This window comes from Paralichthys olivaceus, chromosome 5 (assembly GCF_024713975.1).
Source record: "Paralichthys olivaceus isolate ysfri-2021 chromosome 5, ASM2471397v2, whole genome shotgun sequence".
Classification (NCBI taxonomy): domain Eukaryota; kingdom Metazoa; phylum Chordata; class Actinopteri; order Pleuronectiformes; family Paralichthyidae; genus Paralichthys; species Paralichthys olivaceus.
This window is the reverse complement of record NC_091097.1, coordinates 1,858,458-1,881,178: the sequence shown is the minus strand read 5'-3', so window position 1 is coordinate 1,881,178 and position 22,721 is coordinate 1,858,458. Positions and strand designations below refer to the sequence as shown.

Sequence of the window (22,721 nt, the reverse complement as noted above, 5' to 3'; positions counted from 1 at the left end):
TTTAGCTTAAAGGGATACTCCACCGAAAAATGAAAATTCAATTCGTAATTTACAAATATTAAGCTGCGTGCCCTTGGGCGAAAGGGAGCCCGTTAGGTGTTGTCTGTCTGCTCCAGGTTCCATGGCGCCTGTGCAGCGGTGCCCCCCACTCCTGGTTCTGCGGCGGACTTTGCTAGCAGCTGTTTAGAGTTTATTAAGTTGTTTGCACCATCAAATTATGAAATAATGCTGAAAAGTGAGTGGTTCATGTTTAGTTGCTGGGGGAGACCCTGGGCCTGGTGACACTGTCGTTTGTCACAGAGAGAAAGGAAACAGGATGAGAGAGTAGGGGAGAGAATTGGTCCATGAGTTGGACCCCTGACACTAGGTGTATGCCCTAATGATTGAGCTATTAGCTTTACTTAGCAAACACATATTGCATTACATCTACTATCGACTACTTCTATTTTTTGTTATTTCTACTTCACATCCCATAATTAATTGCTGTTTTTATACAAAATGAACATTTTGGTTATTTAGAATGTTCCGTTCATTATGACTTTGAATCCAGGGCTGAAGTTTTTTGCTGCTCTCTACCTCTTCCAGTATTTGGGGATGTGGCATGTTAAGGTATGTCAGAGGTAAAGAAGAGTCTATCTTGCTAAAATGTAATGTGTCTGATGGAGGTGGATGACTTTTTCCTGTTGGCTTAGCAGTGGTCTGGTTTCTACATCAGTAGAGTGGATAATGAGCCTCAATTGTCCAAGCAGTCTAGACTGTCACTGACATATTTACCACTTGATCTAACAAGCAGATGAATGCACACACACACACACACACACACACACACACACACTTATATGCAAAACTGGACTAATATTTCCACAAGAGTGCATAAAGGGAAGGAAGTTAACAAAGTTAGACACAACAACACAGAACATCTGTATAAATGCTTTTCACTTTTAAATGTTCAGACGTGCAGTTCCTCCGTGTATTTTTTATCCGTGTTTTCTCTGGCAGAGGTGCATGTGTGAATGCAAATCTCCCAGTGAGACACTCCACAGTCATTGCAGACCTTCTCCGCCTGACCTCCTGGTATAAAGTCCTTAGAAGTCCAGGAGAATTCGATGTGTGAACACAGCAGATGATCTCCCGCTGGATTCACTGAGCGGGGGGTTGAGGTCACTTCAAACACAAAAATGAAAAAAACAACACAAAGAAAACAAATATCTCCCTGTGAGAAAGTGTCATACACATAGAAGACACCGATGAAGATGTCAGGAGGGTTTGTGGTGATAAGAGCTGACACCGGTGTCTGTGTGTTGTCAAGAAAAACCACGTGGTCTCCTCAGCAGAGTTGATACATCACTTCCTGTCTCTGCCTGCTGCACCCGGCTGCTCCATCTCTCACCTGAATAAGGCAGAGAATTAGTTTCTGTTGTGAACGTGTCTGTGCAGAGAACCTCCAATTGCGTCGTACATGCGTGGGCAAATTCTGGGTAAACTCTATTGCCAATTCTCTGGATTTTCCTTGCAGGTCATCTGTGAAGTCAGCACAACATGTCATGTCATGATTATGATGATCATCATCTCTACCCTCTGACGTTAGTTAATGCCGTCCTCAAAGCCAAACTCTGTGTTAATAGCCTCAGAGTGAAAACGACCATGCACTGCTGCAGTTCTGAGTTACAGTCCTTTCCTATTTCATAAGCTCATGTGGGGCCTTTAACCATGTTTCATTGACAATTTATTTAACCTCACATGGTGGCACATGAGAGCAACTTTGGATCCAGAGTTATCCTCTTCACAAAATAAATAGAACATGTTTTTTGAAAACTGTGATAGAGTGCACCCAGAGCTATTTGAATCATTTCAGATCCCTACAGGTCCAGTTTATAGGATTGTTTAGTCACAACCATCAAAAGGTGAGCTTTGGGTCAACTGTAGTTAAAACACTCTCAAGCCCCACACACACACATACACAATTGCCAGCCCCTTACCCTAACCTTAACCATCCCAAATAAACCTAACCTACACCTAAATTTAACTCAAAATGTCCTCACTTTCCAAAATCGTCCTCATTTTGTAAGGTCTATGCTCAAAATAGTCCTCACAAGTTCAAGGACGCAAAGACACACACACACTGTACACACTGCCACAGGGCTAACAGCAGAACAACAAATCCTCAGTCTGTCTGGCAGAACAATCAAGTACACACACACACACACACACACTATAAAAAAAATCCTGATTTAATTCTCAACAGTTTTTCTCATTACATCATAGAGGCCTCAACATCTGTTTCCCACATGAGAAATACAGACTGTGTATATGTGTGTACGTACATGTGTGTTTGTGTGTGTGTGTGTGTGTGTGTGTGTGTGTATGCATGCGTATTTGACTCTGACCATCTTTTTCCAGACAGCTGGAAAACAGAGATGAGTCTAGTTTTACTTTACCATTTGATGAAAGACGCAGACCTGTCAACTTACTGTGCACTGTTTGTTGAAGTAGAGAATGTCTGAAGCTGAGTCAAAAATATATGTGGGCCTCCAAATATTCATTGAGTGACCATCAGATAAAGCTATATGAAGAGCTTTCCAGCTACCAACTGCCCCCACGAGCGGTGGCAGGGGGTTTCCAGTGACATCCCAAATGATTAAGTCTACGTGAGGCGGTTTGAAACACTAGGCGGCATTATGAGACATGTTCAACCAATAAATTTGGTCATAAATCTGTTATTAAACCAGCATTACTGTGCTTCATCAAAGAACAGTCATAAAATGTAGTCTACAGTACACAAAATCTTCTAAGTGTAGCAATGGGAAAGTTGTCAGGTGCCCTTTTTTACATAAGTTTAAAAAACCTGCAAACTTTTGTGTAAACAAGGTAAAAGTGAGGTGAACTTTTAATACATACACAGGCTAAATTATCAGTCTGGCTGAAAGACTAATCCTCTAGATCCCTGAGAAATTATGTTTTTTATTTTAATAACTTGCAGGCTGAAATGACTGAGACTCAGTCTTGTAGATCCTTCTGTATTCAGCCTGTAATTACGACCCTGACAAATGCTCCAGCCAGCAGCAGTAATGAGCCAACACCTTTCTACACCCTGAAGATTTTTGCAGACAGGGAAGATGTTTTCCTGCCGACAGGAGGCCCCACACATTAAAACTGACACCAGTTATACAGCACCAACCCGCCCACTCGTTCCTTACAACTGTCCGTTGAACTTCCCTCTTCCTCTCTGCTCCATACACTGATGTGAGGAGAGAAAAGAAAAATGAATACATTTAGAAAAGCAGAAGTGCGTTGGACCAGAAGCTCAGAAGTGTGTTTCTGTAAATTCACTGCAAGTTCTTAATAGTGAAGCTAATAAATATGACTAAATGAATAAGAATGATTATCAATCAATCAAATTTTATTTGTACAGCCCATATTCACAAATCACGTTTCACTAGTGTGGATCACAACAGTGTAACGCTTGAATCTTTGAAAGGAAATTCAAGCTTTATTGGATTTTGTGGATGGATGAATACATGTAAAGTGCAAGGATGAAGATGGGTGAAGAATGTCTGTGTCAGACTGGTCTAGGAGGATATGCTGTGGACTAGGCGGATGGAGACTCAGTGTGGGGTTCCGTCTCAGGTACGTTACCACCTAAGCTTATGTCAAACCCCCCCCAGGATTTACGAAGAGACATGAGAGATAGAGGTGGGGGAGGATGAAGGAATGTAGGTATGGATGAGGATGAAGGAGGGAAGGATGAAGGGATGTAGGTAGGGATGAGGAGGAAGTAGGGGAGGATGAAGGGATGTAGTAGGGATGAGGATGAAGATGAATCAATCAATCAATCAAATGTATTTATATAACACGGTGTCACAACAAACAGTTGTCTCAGGGTGCTGCACAAAAGTCCATCTTAAAAAAGACAAAATCCAACTTGTTCCACATCGAGCAAGCATGAGCAACAGCGGGGAGGAAAAACTCCCAGGTGGAAGAAACCTCCAGCAGAACCTGACTCAGTGTGGACGGCCTCTGCCAGGACCGGTTGGTGTGGAGAAAAAAAATAGGGGCGCAAAAGGAAATAAAGGGGGGGGGGGGTGGAGTCACAGTCTTAGGTCATGGGCTTGAATCCAGGCCGGGAATCTCCACGTGGACGTTGGCATGGTCTTCCAAGGGCGCATTGGTCCCCCCAGGCACTCCTGCCTCCCTCATGGGTCCAACATGCACAGTAGGTGGACCCATGGCTCCAAAGGGGGAGAGGTCCTCAGGTGAGAGTGCTGGTGGTTGCGTGACCCTCCATGTCAGCCCTGCGACAGACCGGCGACCTTCACTAGGTCCATCCCTGGTTCCTGTCAGTACTCGTGCAGCTGCACTAGCTGAATGGTTCTTAAGGATCTTCTGGGACACCCTGATAATAGGGAGTTGCAGTAGTCTAGCCTTGACATAATAAAGGCATGAATCAGTTTTTCAGAATCCTGTTTTGACAGGATGTGTTTGATTCTCTTTATATTACACAGATGAAAGAAAGCTGTTCTGAAAGTCTGACTAATGTGTTGGGTAAGTGACAGATCTTCATCAATGATAACTCCTAGGTTCTTCACAGTGGAGTTCGGAACCAGGTGGATATCATCTAGGTTAACCGACTGGTTAGACAGAGTTTCTCTGAGATGCCTAGGACCCAGGATTATGACCTCAGTTTTGTCTGTGTTTAACAATAAGACATTCTGGGTCATCCAGGCCTTGATGTCTTTAAGAAGGTTTTGAAATCGAATTGAATAGTTCAGTTCATCTGGCTTCATAGATAAATTTAATCGGGTGTCATCTGCATAGCAGTGAAAAAGAATGTTATGTTTTCTAATAATATTGCCTGATGGTAACATGTATAAATTAAAGAGTATTGAACCAAGAACCGAACCTTGTGGGACTCCATGATTAACTTAAGTGTATGATGAGTATTCATTATTAACACTAACAAAGTGGAATCTATTTGATAAATAAGACCTAAACCAGCTTAATGCTGTCCCTCCAATCCCAACCTCTTGCTCTAATCTTTGAAGGAGAATGTTATGGTCAATGGTGTTGAATGCAGCACTGAGATCTAACATGACCAGCATGGAGACAAGACCCTGGTCAGAGGCTAGGAGAATATCATTTGAGACTTTTAGAAGTGCTGACTCTGTACTATGGTGCATTCATAATCCAGACTGATAGGCCTCCTGCAGGTCATTTCCCTGAAGGTGATCGAGCAGCTGAACGGCTCTTTCTAAAAGTTTAGAAGTAAATGGGAGGTTTGATATTTATGTAATTTGCTAAGATACCTGCATCTAAGCTAGGCTTCTTTAGCAGAGGCTTAATTATTGCTAGTTTAAAAGTGTGTGGTACATTAGGCCAGTTAATAAAGAGCTATTGATAAGATTCAATACAGTGCTGCCGACTTCTAAGAAAGCCTCTTGCAAGAGCTGAGTAGGGATGGGGTCCAGCAAGCAGGTGGAAGTTTTAGAGGATATGACAGATAGAAGTGCACTTGACCAGTAGCCAATTTGACAAAGAAGTTGATTCCAGCTAGGTACGTCTGGAATTTTTTATTATATATTGAACATGGGTGATAAAACTGCATATAGACATGACATCTAGAAAGGGAAAGAGCAGGTGGTATGAGGCGTGAAATGCCTTTAAACAATTCAATCTAGTGAAGCAGGCTAAGAGAGTGCTTGGAGCAGGCTGTTGAGGATAGCTTCTTAGGAGGCATGAAATTCGGTTCAAGAGGACTGAAAAAGTTGCCACAGGCACATTTCCATTTTGCATGCCTCGTCTAAGACGACTCTATCATGAAGCGAGCAGACAGCTGCAGCTTTGGTCAACAAGTTAGAGAGAAAAGGTTTCCCTTGTGGAACTATGAGGATAGCATAATTGAGATTGCCATGGAGGGACAGCAGTTTTGGGCATCTGTCCACCAGAATACAGTTTGAGAGGAACAGAGTGATGTTTTTTTTTTTACGGGCATAGATTCCTGAACAATTTTTGAGTCCGGCGTGCCGTCCAGAAACTCTATGGAGGTGCTGGGACCTAAACACAGAATTCTGACAAAGCTTCTGTTAGAGTGGAAAAGAGTCAGGAAGTATCTCTATACCAAGAAGGATTTGTAAAGCTGTGGCAAGGATCTTTACCTTAACGGGTGTGCTGAGATGCTGTTCTACTCAGTCTGCTGGTGTGGTTGGATTGTGGGGGCAGGTGCTATGGGCATGGACACCTCCGCAGAAGGAGCACACATGCAGGAGCTGGAAAGTGTGCTTGCCACGTTTATCGATGCCCTTTGGCATGGGGACATTAACAGAGGGATATATGTCGACAGGTCTAGGAATGAGGAGGTGGGGGTGTGGCGTGTGACAAAAATGATTGAAAACAGGGGCGTTACGTAATGAAGAGTAGCCAAGGCAACATAAACCCATAAAGATTTTTTGCTTTCACACTGTTAATATTTAAAAGTGTAGAAATTATTTGGTATTATTGTAGCACCACTGCTTCCACCCCAAAACAGAAGAGACAGTGCAGGGTGAAAGCAGGACAGATCTCCTCAGTTGCCTTCTGTTCCAGCCCTGGTTAAATAGAAGTGACTGGACATCAACCCCCCCCTCCTCCATATCCTGGTTTTCCTCTCCACTGTTAGGTAATCATTGCGTGCCTGTGTCCTCTCCCCCGAAGGGAAAAGAGAGGGGAGGGGGGGCAGGGTGATGGAGAGTCCACTAGATCTCTTCCAATGAGCTGATAAAATAGAGATGTGCATCCACAAATTTCTCTCTGCCGCTGTGAAGCACAAATGTCCAGTATAACTGATATTATTCATTATTGAAAATAAAATTAAATCAAATGTACAAAATAATCATCTGTGATGTGTGAAAAGTAATTTGAAAGGAATATCTTGCTCAAGTTGTTAATTTTGTTAAGTGTGTGTTGAAACACTGGAAACCCACTCTTCTCCTCTCTTTGTCTCTCTGTCTCTTACTCCAAACCTTTACAGAGAGTGAATAAGCTGAGTCATCCTATCTGAGAGCTTTCTCTCTCACACACACACACACACACACACACACAGAGAGAGAGAAAGAGTCTTGTCTACATGAATTCAGAGGACAATACCTTGACTTAGACTATTAACCAGAATTGCCAAAGTCTAACCTAAAAGGTAACCAAATATTAAAACATGTCTTAAAATATAACCAAGTGATTTCTGTTATGGGGACAAGGAGACAAGTCCTCACAATATCACTGTGAGTAAGAAAATGTTTTCATAATCATCAAATGTGACAAAAGATGAAAAAAATAAGATATAAGATGATTTTTATAGTGTGTATTTTCATTTGGATTATTCAGGTTTTGTGGTTTGCAAATACAGTATAAGAAGTTCCAGACTGTTCCTTCAAACTGGCTTCAATTATGTGTTTGTGTGTGATATTTCTTTACAACAGAGGCGGGGCTGGTTCAGTACAGATCAGAGACAATAAGCCATAGTTCTGCAGCCTTTAAAGAACAAACAACCTTTCACACCAGAACAAACTCCCAAAAAGAGAGAAGAGGAGACTGCGATGAAGAGGCTGCCGCTGCAGACGAACACAAACACACTGTTATCTGTAGAAACTCAGCTGCAGTGAATCAACTCCATGGTAAGGAGAATTGGACATTTGCCCTGTAGCCTGCATTACTCTGTTTAGTCCCTTTTCCACTGGTCAAAAAACCCAGTAATACCCGGTAACATCTGGCTTTTGTCTGCAATGGGAAGCAATCATTCCTGGGTCAAATGACTCTGCACGTGGGTTTTAACAGCACTGATGGAAATGAGACACCCAGATGAATGCACTAATTTGGTCAGACTGCGAAGAAAGAGTGCCTCAGTTTTTGGTGCGCACGGGGCATTAAATATGACGCACCGGGTGGCAAATGGCAAACTCATCCATTGTCAATCAGAAAGGAGTCAATTGCCTTGTTCAAAAATGTATCATTCATCATGAAGATTGAATTCAGCAAGCGACTACAAATACGATTTGAATAACTTTAAAAGAGAATGTGTTTGGAAGCTGGGAATTATTCAATGTTTCATAAGTAAAAAAGTCCGGCACAGAGGGCAAAGACTTACTGCAGTATGAGTATCATACTTGACAGGCATGTGAGACTCTACTTTGTAAGTCGCTTTGGATAAATGAAATGTAAAAGGTGTAAGATGTAAATATCGAAAGCAGAAAAGAATGACTTTCTTTAAATATTGTTGTAGTTATTATTGTTACTTTTTGTTTAGCAAACTTGAAAAACAGAAAAAGACTTAGACAGGATCTGTGGCCTGTGTAAAAGAGTAAATTATTATTCTTGAATTTAATAATGAGAAATTGCAAAGCAGGTCCAGATCAGGTTTCATCAGGAACAGTTAGCTGTTGACAAATCCTCCAAACCTTATAGTTACACTCAGCAACCACGGGCTCCTCTAAGCAACTGACTGGGGATGTGAAGATGAAGGTGCTGCATTCAAGCAGGGGAGATGATAAAATGATAACAAAGACCAACCAGCTAAAAACTTCAAACCTGGGGATCAATCAGCTAACAGCTCTCACCTATCACAGTTTGTCTCATATTGGCTCAACAATGTGCGACATCCTCTGTCCTTCAACGAGATAAGGAAAAACGAGGGGGGGGGGCCATCACAGTCATGATCCATGACCACAATCCACCAACACGATCCACAATTTGGCCACAGCAGCAATCCTGGATCTGCAAACGATAAAGCACGTAAGCAGTTAATTGTTAATTGTCCTGTTGGATTCAAGACATGATTGAAAAGTACAAAAAGCTGCAGGTCTGCTGGACAGTGAGACACATCAAGTCCAAGAGCTACAATCCCCAAATCTGTGTTTGGAAATTGATTTTGATGAAAATCATGAGAGTGGATTATTGTGCTTTGGAGTTGTTTCGCAGCCAGTGGAACAGGGACTATATAAACAAGTTCAAGATTTAATGTGCTGGATTCATGAAAGAAGGTGAAAGTTAAAAGAGGCACTAAGCAGAAGCTCAAAATCAACCAGTGACATTTTCAGTTAACAGAGAATAATCAAGCAGTATCTTCTCTCAGAGAATAAAACAAGATAAACAGTTGAAATGTGAGTGCTTATTTTGAATTTCAGGATGAGATCAACATATTGATATTGGTCTTTATTGATATTATACAGAAAAAGTGTTTTATTTGTCAAGATTTATCAAATTAGTTTTGTCTTTGTAAGTCAAACCTTTGACAATTGTTTCTCGAATTCATGTATCAATACAATCTCCTTGTAATCTCACAAGAATACATTGATAGTTTATCCTCACACATTGTAGTTTTACTTCATGTTATTAATTATCATATTTTAATGACATGATGGTTTTTTTTCTTCTTCTGAAAAGCGGACGAATGTTGTGATCACATGTGACACACACATGCAATTCCTAAGCTCATATGTTTTTAGTGAATTAAGTGAATTTCAGTGTTGGAACCTGCGTGTTTTACCATGACCATAAATATTTAATCTCAACATAACAGGTGAGCCAGCCCAACCTGATTCCCCAGTGAAACTAAAAACACACTGATCTGCACCATTTGTTCTACTCTCATGCCTGGAGGATGCCACTGTATACGTACTGTTTTAACACCTGCATTCAGCTGAAGGGGGGGGGGGGGGGGTGTAGTGGAACAACCCTTTGACATCAGTCCAGCTCCTCTGCCTTCTGTGACGTACCAGCCGTCTGAAGCTCAGTGCAGGAAAGACAATAGAGAGCAAGATGAACCACCGAGAGCAGAGTTGTTACACCTGTTGTACAGCTGGATTTTCAGGTATGTATGCTGTGACTCAGGCTTTTGGGAATGTATTAAAGAGGTGCCGTCACTGACAAATAGTTTTGTCAAAGTACAGGCAACATATTTCTGATACTGTATCACGCTATCCCCAGTTTCCTGTAGGTAATAATAGAGAGTCAGAAATGTTTGTGAGGCATCTGGAAAAAAGGAAAAGTTAAAAGTGTGGCTGTATTTAAATGTTTTATGGTCTGTATTCATAAAATACTTTTCTAGTCTTGATGTCCACTCAAAGAACTTTCAATTGCAGATTTTACATTCAGCCACACATCCATACAGTGCATCTTTGTGCAGCACTTTTCTCTATGAGAAGGGGGAATTTGGGGTGCAGTATGTTGCACACAGACACTTCGGCATTCAAAACAGGGAAGACTGGGATCCAACAACTGACCTTTAGGTTGGAGGACAACCACTCTTACCCCTGATCCACAGCCACCCAACATGAAGGTTTCTGACACATTCTGACCTGTATCACATAATTTAAAGAAACAGCCAACAGCCGAGACCTGACAGCTTCTGCTGCTAGATCCTGAGAGCGACAACTTGCAGTGTTGGTGGTGGATTTAATGTGGACGTCGTGAGATGTCTACCAAACCAGCCACTAGGGACACTCTTTTGGGTAGTTCTAGTGCCGGTCCCAAGCCCGGATAAATGGTGAGGGTTGCGTCAGGAAGGGCATCCGGCATAAAACTTGTGCCAAAACAAACATGCGGATCACAAATAGGAGGGGTAGTGGATATATTGGCATATGATCCGCTGTGGCGACCCCGAAAAGGGAGCAGCCGAAAGATGAAGAAGGAGTCGTGAGATGTCTACCATCGTTTTGTTTTTTAAATTATAAAAGCATTGGTTCTGGCACTGTTTAGGCACCGCTACCATTTCTAAAGTATCAATGTAGCACCCAAACAACAGGCTACAAAACCTTATAGGCCTATCACAGATTATTATAAGGCTACTATCAGTTACCTTAGCTTAGCACAAAGACTTGAAACTAGGAGGAACCAGTTACTGGCATTGTCAAAATGTAAGATGATCAACATACCAACCCTTCTAAAGCTCATTGATTAAATTTGCCATGTGTCCACGTGTTTAAACCATGTGGCACTGTGATGAATGACAAAATAAGAGCGTATGTTGTAAGATAAGAAAGATGTCTCACAGCTGGAATGTGGTTTGATTAGCATCTGAAATCCTTGACATACCAGCCCTTAAGACTTGGGCCCTTCCCTGAAATAATCTTTTCGTCATCTGTCAAAACAAGACCAACAACAACAATGACCATACACTACCCTCCCACTTCAAATGATAGTTGTATTACTGTTATGCCTTTTATTGTTAAAGATGGCAGAGTTCAGAGTCATTTTATTGATGCTGGGCAGAGGGGTACTGTACATACACAGTCCACATAGACCATGTTGATACACTTTAATAACAACATTATTCCAAACTTACACAACATGTATAAAGAATGTTTTCATGTGATTCTTCTACATACAGACACAACCGAAAATCTGTGCTGAAATCAAAATAACCTAATTTTGTTACACCTCACAGTTTGGTGTTATCACAGTTTGTCTAATTTGACAAGAAGTGACAACAGGTGTTGTGATGAGGAAGGATTTTCCACAACCTGGCAACCCAAAGGTTCTGCTTAAGACATGACCTGCTGGAGGTGGCTCTCTGCACAGACACGTTCACAACAGCAAACAAATCCTTTTCAGGAGAGAGGTGGAGCAGCCGGCAAAGGCAGGAAGTGATATATTAACCCTGCTGCGTAGATCATGTGATCATGGTTACAGCATGGACTCCGTCGTCAGCTCTTTTCACCACAAACTCTCTAGACATCTTTTTCTTTGTCTTCTACGACACAGCTTTTTCACCAGGAGATATTTGTGTTCTTTTTGTGAATCCAGCGGGGGATCCCCTGCTGTGGTCACAGATCGATTTCTCCTGGATTTCATGTCTGAAGCAGCTTTACAAATGGCATCGAATGCATAAGCAAAAAAAATCTCCATTTATTATTGCTTATAAAGCCTTTAGTGGTGCCTTATTAGAAAATGACAATGTGACGCTTTATGTTATTTAATCAATCAGCAAAGCTCCAAGTGCCACGTTGAGCTGGTGAATACACATCTCCAAACAGTTTGTCATGTGAATAGGGAAGTTAAACATGGAAAATAAATAATGTGATGAACCTAAACAAAACCCCATAATCCTCCCTGCATGCAAATCAATGTAGAGGATATCAAACAGAGAGGCACAGAGTCTGTCCGTGTTTTCTAAGAACAGTTGTCATACAACATGATGGCAGCCAGTAAAATAACCTGCAATGTTAATGTTAATGATGAAATGAGAAAGCACATTATGACCTATTACATCAGAAACCATTGTTGGTAAGAATTCTCCTACAAAATGCATCTAATTCACAGCAGCTCTAACCTTGAGAGTGTTACTCCCTTTGTAACTCAGCAGACTGTGATAACCATATGTCCAAAGTGAACTCCGCTCTATTTTAGAAGGCATGTCTCGTCTGAAATGGTGTGTGAAGCCGGAGCCTCCCTTCAGCCATCGTAGCCTGACATGTAGATACCCATCAAAAACCACAAAGATTAGTGTGCAGGTCTGAGGAGGGACACGTGGCTTGCAGGGAAACAGTAAGAGAGCAGAGGAAACCGAAAGCAGCAAGTCAACTTATCTCTCTGTGTAAATACGATTAAACCACTTTTCGATCCCCCAAACCTTCCCTCTGAACTAGGACCCTTGCAGTAACTCCTTGCATTTCCATCGCAGGGATCAGGATATAAACAAAGTTCTGCCCCAAAAACAGTCCCTGGGCGAGGAGGGGTGGGGGTGGGGGTAGTACTTTATAAAGTGGTTGTTTGAAGAAGAAAGCCCATGACAGATGTGCTGACAAAGTCCAGGCCCTTCTGAGTATTTTTGCTGAGGAAGATATTCAGAGGGTCAAGTAGTACTAGAAGTGGAAAGGGCAAAACGATAAAGTTGATTTTAAGATTCAACCACTGTTTAAGCCATGGAGGAGGCAACAGACCATGTGGTAGAGGGTCAATGAAATCATGCATTGTATAAAATGACATTCACATATTCCCACACACATTTATACGACGCTAAATAGCTGCTTATAGACATGCACTGGACTCTGCAGGTCCTCCGTATTTTCCCCGGAGGAGGTGCATGTGTCAACGGAGATGTCCGATTGAGACGCTCCACATGATCTCCTAGTATAAAGTCCGTAGAAATCCAGGAGAAGTTGGTGTGAGAGCACAGCAGAGGATCCCCCCCACGATTCACTGCGAGTGAGTGGAGGGGTTGATAATGCGTCCAAGCTCGACAGGCACAAAAATAAAATAAACATCTCCCAGTGAAAAGCAATGACATGCGTACAATGCACAGACAAAGATGTCAAGAGAGTTTGTGGTGATAAGAGCTTACGACTGTGTCAGGGTGCTGTAAACAAAATCATGTGATCTTCCTCCGCTTTACCTTCTGATCCACAGCCGCCCTATTGGCACAAGCTTTGACTTGTGTGTTGGAGTCTAGGATAGAAGTTGTTCTTTTAGTACAAATAAAAATTAAGCGAAATTTACTGGTTTAAAGACAGAGGTGAGAGACAGCCTGGTAAATAAAGCTGAGACAAACAGATGACCACAGAGGCAGACAGAGCCAGACTCCTGTTTAAGATGGTAAGTTAAAGGTGGACAGATGAAAGGCCAGAGGTGAGAACAACTGCTTCATTGACAGGAGCGTGGAGGAAAGAGACAGTTAGGTGCCGAGTGCCAAGATGAAAGAAAAAAGATCAAGAGCAAAGAACAATGTCCAAAAATGAACACACCATCACAGAAAGAAAGAGGAAGATTTAATCACAGGACAGGATGAGAACGCTCTCATTGTCTTAATATTCTCCTTGTGGTGGGGTTTCCTGTCCATACTGCTGACTCACTAATCCTGTTTCTTACTTATTGCTTCAACAGCTGAATCGCAGCAGGAGGGAGGCTCCAATCAGGATAATTGGATTGACTGCGCAGTAACTCAGCAGAGGAGGGTTTGATCAGTGACTCATAGACCAATAGAGATGGGGAGGGTCAAAACATCTTCAAAACAAAGGCCCCTCTGTAAGCCAATAGACAATAAATTTACAGCACCATTTATTCACCACTGGTATAGTGCATAATAGCCAATTGTAGGGATGGTGATATAAAAGGCCTCTCAGCCTCGTTACAGTTTGAAACATCTTACCTAAACTGGATGAATTGCATGGAAAAATGCTTTTTGATGAAGTTTGCGCTGTTTCCGTTTGGGTACCCAGTAAGCAACTTTCACAATTCTGTTATGGAGACAACATGGTGAGCGAGCTGATAGCTAACTGTAAGGTTGGCCCAAGTGGCTATGGCACAAACACTAAGACAAACCCAGTTATGCAGTCAAAGTGTATTTATTTTATAGTATCAACTTCATTCCCTGTGCAGCGATATGTACAGTCCAGGCCTGATTTAGAGAGGAAACCAAAGACAGAAAAAAAGAAATACAAAAGAACACTACAGAAATAAATAGAAAGTTGAAATTGGGTCAAACACAAACCTCAGCTCTACACTTGCCAATGCCATTTTAAATCTTGCAGTTTTCACTGGCTTGTCTCATTTAAAGGTCCAGTGTGTAAAATTTAGGTGAAAGGGAACTATTGGCAGATATTTAATGTAGAATAGTCCTCATGATGTTTTCACTCGTTTGTTTCATCTAAATTATATGAACTGTAGTTTTCTTTACCCCAGAAAAGACCCTTTATATTTAAATACTTTATATTTACATGGAGGAGGTCCTCTCTACGAGGCCGCCATGTTTTTTACATTAGTCCAGACTGAACAAACTAAACACCTTTTGAGTTTTTATGACAACTGAAGCTACCACAGTTTCTTTTTCATGTTTGGAAGGAGAGGGTGAGGTGAGGGGTGTTCAGCTGCAACATGACACTTCAACACTAGATATCACTAAATTCTACACACTGTACCTTTAAGGAAAGGTCTCAATTCTCTCTCAGGACCTGACTGAGTCCTACCAAGATACATTGATCAGTATTTAATAATCAGTTTTCTAAAAACCATTTACACAATTTTTTTGCCTGAATGTCCACTGTTGGAAGTAGCAGTGCTACCACGCACCTTGCAGTGTGTGCAGTGTGTTGCACACTCTGATGATATCACAGGACATGTTTCAAGTCGATTTTGAATGTCGGGGCTTACAGACCCTTGGATGACACCACAGGAGCAGTATGGAGTTTTTGTCTATTAGTTTCTGTTAGTTTTGAAGAATCTCTCACCATTTACTTCAATTGCATTGGATTTGGCTGCAACGTTGTTTACCCCTGAAACTCTGAAAAGTGTTGTGTGGACTTCACCCACCCCTTCATGGGCATAGTGGTGAGTAGATAATGAGTGAATTTTCATTTTACGGTGAACTATCCACATAAGTAGAGATTTGTTTGTCAGGGGTGACCTGATGGCACACAGCGCTAGGTGCCAACCACAAAAGGTTCCCTGGTTCATGTCCAACTGGGCACCTCTGATGAAAATAATTCTCTGTCATTGTCTCTCCTCAAGTTTCCTGTTATCTTTATTTCACTAACGAATTTAACGAATTCTAATTCTTAAGGATTCAGTAATTTCCTAAAACATAATTCTTTGGAACTAGCAAAAATATATAAATAAAAACACACATTTGGTTTTCTAGTATCAAGTTTAACAAAAGTGTGGGTGGTCCCAAGTCAGGCAGTGTCACATGTATGCACTGTAAGTTCCAGGGTGAAGATGAAAAACATATTTTAGGTATGAATATTAGCTACTCAACATTATAGAGAACAGGTTAATAGAACAAGTGAGGAATTGATATATGACATTTATTATTTAAAGCTCTGTCAATTGCACATTAATTAAACTATTGTGAGTTGTTCACTTGACTTCAACATCACAGCAGAGAAAACAAACATGTTAAATGAGAATAAATCTGATGTTTCCAATGACAAAAACAGATTTATGTATCCCTGCTATCAGCAACACAAAGGAGAAGTGCAACGTCATGAAAGTTAAACTATATCTCTCTGCAGGCCAAAACCACCTGAAACAGTTCAGTAATATGAGTCTGAACACATGATATTGTTATATGGCAGAGTAAAAAAGGAGAGGCACAGAAGATGGGTGTGGGAGATCCTATGATGAAAATCTGGCCTGAGGACACTGACATGAAACCTGTTTGATCCACACAGGACAACGAATACAGCTACACAAGGGCAACATGTCTGCACAAGCTTCAGAGCTCCCTGACTCACTTTACTGATATGTATCTTTAAGAATTAAACTCGAGAGGTCAACTAATTGAGGGCAACACCTCAATAATGAATTGATGTCTTACGTCAATGCAATAAATCTTTTGTTGTAGTGAGATATTAACTTAGAAATTTAGCATTTCTGTTAAAATTGTGACAGAAAGGTAGGAGAAGGGTTTGGGTCAGACATAAAATGTGTAAGAATCGACTACATTTTGAGAATAAAGTCAAATGATTAGATATCCTTTGTATTCGTCCATTAGCAGCTATTTTAGTTTGTGGCGAACCTCTTCCAAGACTGTGTGGTTTCTCCTCCTGAAAACCATTTCCTCAAACTCCTAATGACCATATACTGTGTTTATTTGCCAAACGAGATAGAATCTCCTTGTTGCGAACAACAATTTCAACAATTAATCTGCTCAAGGTATTTTGTAGAGTCAGTTATATAGACTCATGTTAGTTTGAAGTATTCTTGCTTCTTGACATATTGACTTTATTCTCAAAATTCAAAAAGAATCATTCCATGTCATTAGTGAGTCCTCCTCAAACAGTTCTACATTATGCTGCCATGTTTTCATTGTTTGTGTGCTGGATGTTGTGTGCAGAGCTTTTTATAGGCTACAATCTATAGTCCAGAGTGAAGATATGAAAATTGTTCATTGTACCTGGTTTACATGCAATGAAGATTTTATTGTCGACGTTTTTTATAAAAATGAAACTGACTTTGCTTTATTACTTTTCATGTTTGTGGTTTATATATATATATATATATATAAGCCTGAATGATTTACTTAACTGGTGTTATTCTTTCATAGACTGCATGTCAGCTATATCAGAGATCCGTAAGGCGATCAGACACAATTGTCAGACCCAAGTTCACAACTTTTAAGAAATTAGAGCCCTGTAGTTTTGCTCAGTCAAAAGGATCGCAGCAACACAAAGAAACACTGTGCTATTACTTTGGAGACAAATTGCCAACAGGAAGTGATTCTGTAAATGTTGCCACGATTGATCAGCACCCATCACAGTTTCTCATACAGGGGGACATTGTGTATATGTTCTGGCCAGCAGATCATTGCATGTTTGCTACAGTGATGTTAAACAGTGTATTATTGTGAAGGATTGATTTGCTAGAAACTACACTACACTGTGTTAAAGGGGTCTTTTTTATTGGCCTTGGTCCCTGGTTGATCAATGTGCCTGTTGCCAGAAGTCTTTGAGTGCTGTTTCACACAAAACCAAACTTTGAAGCACAAATTAAAAATGTATTCAAGTCCTACTTCCTCCAAATCAAACCCATACTTTCACACCCAGACTTGGAAAAAATAATCAAATCACTTGTTATCTCTAAACTTGACTACTGTAACTCCCTGCTCTCTGGCATAAGCCATAAGTCACTCTCCCGCCTTCAACCATCTCAGAAAGCAGCAGCCAGGCTTTGAACTGGGTTTTACAGACTACATCTCATCACCCCGACCCTTGGTTGATTGATTTTTCAGATTTTACTGATTACCTTTAAAGCATGTCAGGGCATAGAAACGTCACACAAATGTTGACCCCTTATGTTCCTGTTCGCAGATCCTCAGGTGGAGCACTGCTGGTTGTTCCAAAGTCGAGGCTGAAAACTAAAAGTGACCGTGCTTCACCACCAAGGCCCCTCGGCTTTGGAACGACCTACCTGAGGAGATAAGGCCCGCAGAGTCAGTGACTTCAAACACTTCTTAAAACCCATTATTTTAGACTTGCTTATATATGATGTCTTTTTTAAATTTTATTTATCAAATTAGTTTTTCGTCCTTCTACTGCTTTCATGTGATCAAGTTTGTATGACATAGTTTCGACAACCTCAATGTTGATGTCTGGCCTTCCTGTCACATACTTTCCTGCCAATTGTTATTTATCTTTTGCATTTCTGTCAAAGCACTCAGTTTTTAAAGGTGCTATTTAAATGGTTTATTATTATTATCATCATCATTACTTTTATTTAACATGGATGGTGTCAGTGAACCCTGACTGACCACTGAGATGTAGAGCTGACAGACAGAGTTCACAGCCATCAGAAGCTACAGTCCAGCAGAGCTCTGCTGGAAAAAGATTTGACAATAGGTGTATCTGAAAGAGCAGTTCTCCTTCATGAGGATCTCTAGTGTGTGTATATGTGTCAGAGCCATAGCCATGCTGTTTACTGCAGGTTATGTAACCATATGTCATCTGCATTTATCTTGTGAAGCTCTGAATACAGCACAGCCATCAACTGGTCCTCTGTGTTGAGTTGAGTGACACTTAGGTCGTGAAAATGTCACTCATGTATGTAGTTTTTAATGGTTAATTGATTGTATTTGACAGTACACTTCACATCGCAAACACAGTCATACACTGTCTTGCCCAAGGACTGAGCCACAGTTACTCTAAGAATGCTAGAGGCACTAAGTGGACAGAGCCGAAAACATTTTGCTGTAAAACTATTATACGCCAGTCATCCTCATATGCCAACATCATCATCTGAGTGATAATGTGCTCAGCACAAAAAAAACTAGTGTTGTTCTTTTGAAAGACATGTTCTATCAACACTGAATGGTAGCATTTGTGAGCTCCCCATACCCTCACAAGGGTTACACCTACACTGATAGTTTGGAGAAATACAGTACAGAAGTATTAAGAAACATGATTTTTACCCATTTACCTTTTCAAGCTGCTGGCTCCAATTTCATTTGAAAAAAAATGGTGTTTGAATTACCTAGTTGTCGAAATGCTTATCTCAGACATTCTTAAGCCTTGTTCTTTGGCCTCAGAGGTCTGAGTATGACACCTAATACAAAAATACACGTTTCCACAAAATAATGCCAAAAGTTGCTCAATAATTTATTCATTTGTTAACATTTTACACAAACATATGTACATAATGTAAAACATATTCTTGATTGAAGTAAACCAACCAACCAACCAACCAACCATCCATTCATTCATCCAACCCTGAAACACACCGGAACTGTGACAAGCAAATGTAAAAAGCCATGTTGCTGGATTCAGCAGCCGCAGTGTGTCTGTCTGTAAATATCTCTGGTGGCACATGTAAATGAACACTGGGCAGTTGCCAACCCGCAATAATTACAAGCCTTCTTTTGATCTACAAAAGTGTTGCTTACTATTTCCGAGCAGATTATTCGGGTGAACATCATGCAACATAAAGATTTACAGTAACAATGAAACATGGTGGGAGGAACAGGAGCTAGGCTCAGACCACCTGCAGGTTTCTGTTGGAACTACAGAAACTACTAAGTTTTTACAAACAGTGGTAAAAATATCCTTCAATGGTGGACTTAGTGTTCATCATATATTGCACTGGATTTCTCTCCGTTGTTCTCTCTGGAGCTGTGTGTGCCTCCACCATGCTCGTTTCAGGATGGGAGGTGAGGAGGGGGAAAAGTGCCTGAGAGCATCAAACAATCCCAAAAGATGCAGGTCTGTCCAAGCTGATGCAGGAAGGTGTTCACAATGGCTGCAGACTTCAGAGTTTGAAATTGGTTGGAAACAATGCGACTCTTCGGAAGGACTGCCAGCCATCCCTTGGTTTCACCCCCAGAAGCTGCAGTTTCTCAGACAAGCAGAGGCTCAGGAAGAAACCTCCATCCCCTACATCACTATGACTCCACACCTCCTCCCTCATCTCTTCTTCTTGCTGTGCCGCAGCATCCTCTTCCTCTTCAGGATCATTTCATAGAGTTTCTCGAGGCCAGGCTGCAGACCCTGACCATCCAGTGCCGAGCAGCCCTGCGTGTGGTGCAGTGTGGACGGGCTGAGCTCATGGAGGGCCAGCACCTTCTCTACCTGAAACACAAGAGACAGGGGACTGTTAGCACCTAATTTCAATCACCCTCCCAACCCTGTCCCATTGAAGAAATAAGCTGTGTGTTTGAAGGACTGGCTGCTGACTCTCTGCTACACAAAAACTCAGGTTTTGTAGTTTTCCCACAAGATTTTAAAACAATTCCATGCTCCTTTGAGTTTGGCATGTGTTTTATGCCAATGATTAAAAAAGTTGACTTCCACAACAGTGACCTGGATGTGTTTAGGTGTTTTTTTATATACATAATTATTTAGGACCCAAATCAGGTCTATGATAAATAGGCCAAAATGTTCCTGTTGCTTATTTGAATGTCCCCTGAGGTCTGAAATCTCAGGGGTATTATCCTGAGGTACATAAACTAGTAGTGAATAAAGGAATTAATCTCCTGGCGTGATCGCTCAATCATAATAGGACCAAAACTTTCATGTCACACAATAGATTCATTGTGAAATGTCTACAAATAAATAGAGCTTGTCCTAAGTTTTAAGGGAATTTAGTGATTTGATATGACATGTTTTGTAATGTTGACGAAAAATTACTTTGTACATGATCTCGAAAAGCTGTGGTATCATGCTTCTGTTGTATCGCCAAACAAGCGTGTGGATGTTTGTATCAAGGTTTACAAATCGTCACCTCCCATGGAATAAATTGTTCAATTTCAAATGATCTGTCATCTACAAGAACAAATTGATTTTGTCTGAACAAACAGCTTTTAACCAGAAGCCTCAGATTAAAGAAGCTGGAACCTACTGTACACAACATTAAAGTAATAATGTCACAATAATTACCTCTAAAGCCGACAAGGCTCCATCTAGGTCCTGTTTGTTTGCCAGAACCAGTATGGGCACCCCCTGGTTCTCTGCTGAACGAGCAATCCTGTGGAGCTCCACTTTGGCCTCCTCCATGCGCTCAGCCTCGACCGCATCCACCACGAATACCAGCCCCTCAGTCCTCCTGGTGTACGACTTCCAGAGGGGCCTCAGTTTGTCCTGTCCGCCAACGTCCCACACCTGGAAGGTGGTGCTGTTGCTTTTGGCGTTTCCCATGGGTACCTTAATCCGCTCCATGTTAAAGCCCTTGGTGGGGATCGTCTCAACAAACTCCTGCAGCTTGAGTCTGTAGAGGAGGGAGGTTTTCCCTGCAGAGTCCAAACCAATCACCACCACATGCAGCGACTGGAAGTTGGGCAGGAATGGGGTGCTGGGGGCGATTTCTGTTAACTGGTTCCCCATGTTACGGTCCTGTGGAGTGCAATAATCCGTCTAAGGGTGTGTTGACGGTTAGTCCCTTAAAATCCCACTATCACTTAGTCTTCCTCAGTCCTTCTCTCCGTGACTTTGTGTGTCCTTGTCCCTCAGAGAATTTGAAGGTGGCAGGAGGGACAGGGAGGAGTCTTCTTGGCTGGGGAGCGCTCCAGGTCTCACTTCAAAGGCTGGTCCTGGAGGGGGGGTGACAGGGGACAGTCAGTCGGCTGCAGTCACTGAGGACCTGGAGATTAAAAAGAGAGGGGGAGGAAAGCGTGAGTCAGCTCTTTTAAACAAAGCACGGGGCTGTCAGAAGACCCGCTAACTTCTCAGTGCAGCTCCACAGCCTCACGAGATCAAGTCTTATACAACATAAATTCATTAACTGAGGATGCACTTTAGACTTTCAGTGAAACAGTTCAATTGGAAATAAATGATGATTTATATCCTCGCCTGCATGTGGCTTCGTTGTAACTCTGCATAAAGAGATCAGGTTAAACAATCGAAATCAAAAGGCTAATGCTGTAGACTTCTGGTGAGCTTTCGTCCTGACTGCACAGAGTTTCCTGTAGCTGCACAGAGGTGGGAAAAGAAGCAGGTGCCACCGGGAGAGGAAACCTTGCTGTTCTGGCTTTAGTCAGGAACCAGGTCACGTTTAAAAACAGCCCGGTGAGAGAAAAACACAACAACGGGAAAACGCGATGTTAAATAAAAAGCACAACGACGTGTTGAACTGTGTTGCTGTTCCAAACACCGAGTCAGTTACGGAGTTAAAACCTTACTTTTCAAAAGTATAGTCCCTCTCTGCGCTCGTCGCGGCGGAGGACTTCTAGTGTCGCTACAGCCAAGTCAACAAACGGAGCTGGTTTTGTGTTTCCGTGTTTTAAACATGTCTCACCTGTCGCCACCTCAGAGCCTCTTGCACCAGTCAACATCGTTCACACAGCACCAGTGAAAAGGATGATATCCCCCCCGAAATAATAACTAGCGTCGAAGTAATCCCGCGCGGAGGGAAGCAGCGTCAGCCCCGTCGGATGTCCCAGTGAAGACTGCGGGAGAGCGAGCGGCGCCGAGCAAGCACTACCAACCCCCCGCTACTGACGTCACCGGGGCGGGAGGGACGGGGAGTCCGAGGATCCGTCTCTGCAGGAAGGTGACGCTGCAGCGCCCCCTCTCTTCCGCACGGTCCCCTCACACGGTTCTATGTCTACAGGGCCGTGCACAGACATTTGGGGGTCTGGTGCTCAAGGGATAAGATAAAATATGATAAGACAAGATAATACAATCCTTACAACAACGAGAGGCCATTCAAAAATAGACAGTAGCAATAATAAGTAGCATGCAATACTTATAAATGTGGGAGATATAAAAAATAAATCAAAAATAATTGGAATAAAAACTAACACGATTGTAAACAGAAAGTGGAATAATAAGGTCACT

General features: G+C 41.8%; 1 protein-coding gene across 1 annotated transcript; it reads right to left on the bottom strand.

The window, feature by feature from the left end:
• Positions 1-19,028: 19,028 nt before the first annotated feature.
• On the bottom strand, positions 19,029-22,380 carry LOC109640379 (ADP-ribosylation factor-like protein 4D). Its single transcript, XM_020104352.2, has 3 exons — positions 22,180-22,380; positions 20,826-21,525; positions 19,029-20,018 (listed from the first exon to the last, which is right to left on the bottom strand). The coding sequence occupies exons 2-3, from the start codon at positions 21,267-21,269 to the stop codon at positions 19,854-19,856; spliced, it is 609 nt and encodes a 202-aa protein (XP_019959911.1). The 5' UTR covers positions 21,270-21,525; positions 22,180-22,380; the 3' UTR covers positions 19,029-19,853.
• Between the last annotated feature and the right edge of the window lie 341 nt (positions 22,381-22,721).

Excerpts from the sequence above, each read along its gene's own strand:
- LOC109640379 (XM_020104352.2), bottom strand. The coding sequence starts at position 21,269 with ATGGGGAACCAGTTAACAGAAATCGCCCCCAGCACCCCATTCCTGCCC. Across the intron at positions 20,019-20,825 it reads GAGCCTTGTCGGCTTTAGAG|GTAGAGAAGGTGCTGGCCCT; the intron begins GTAATTATTGTG and ends CTTGTGTTTCAG.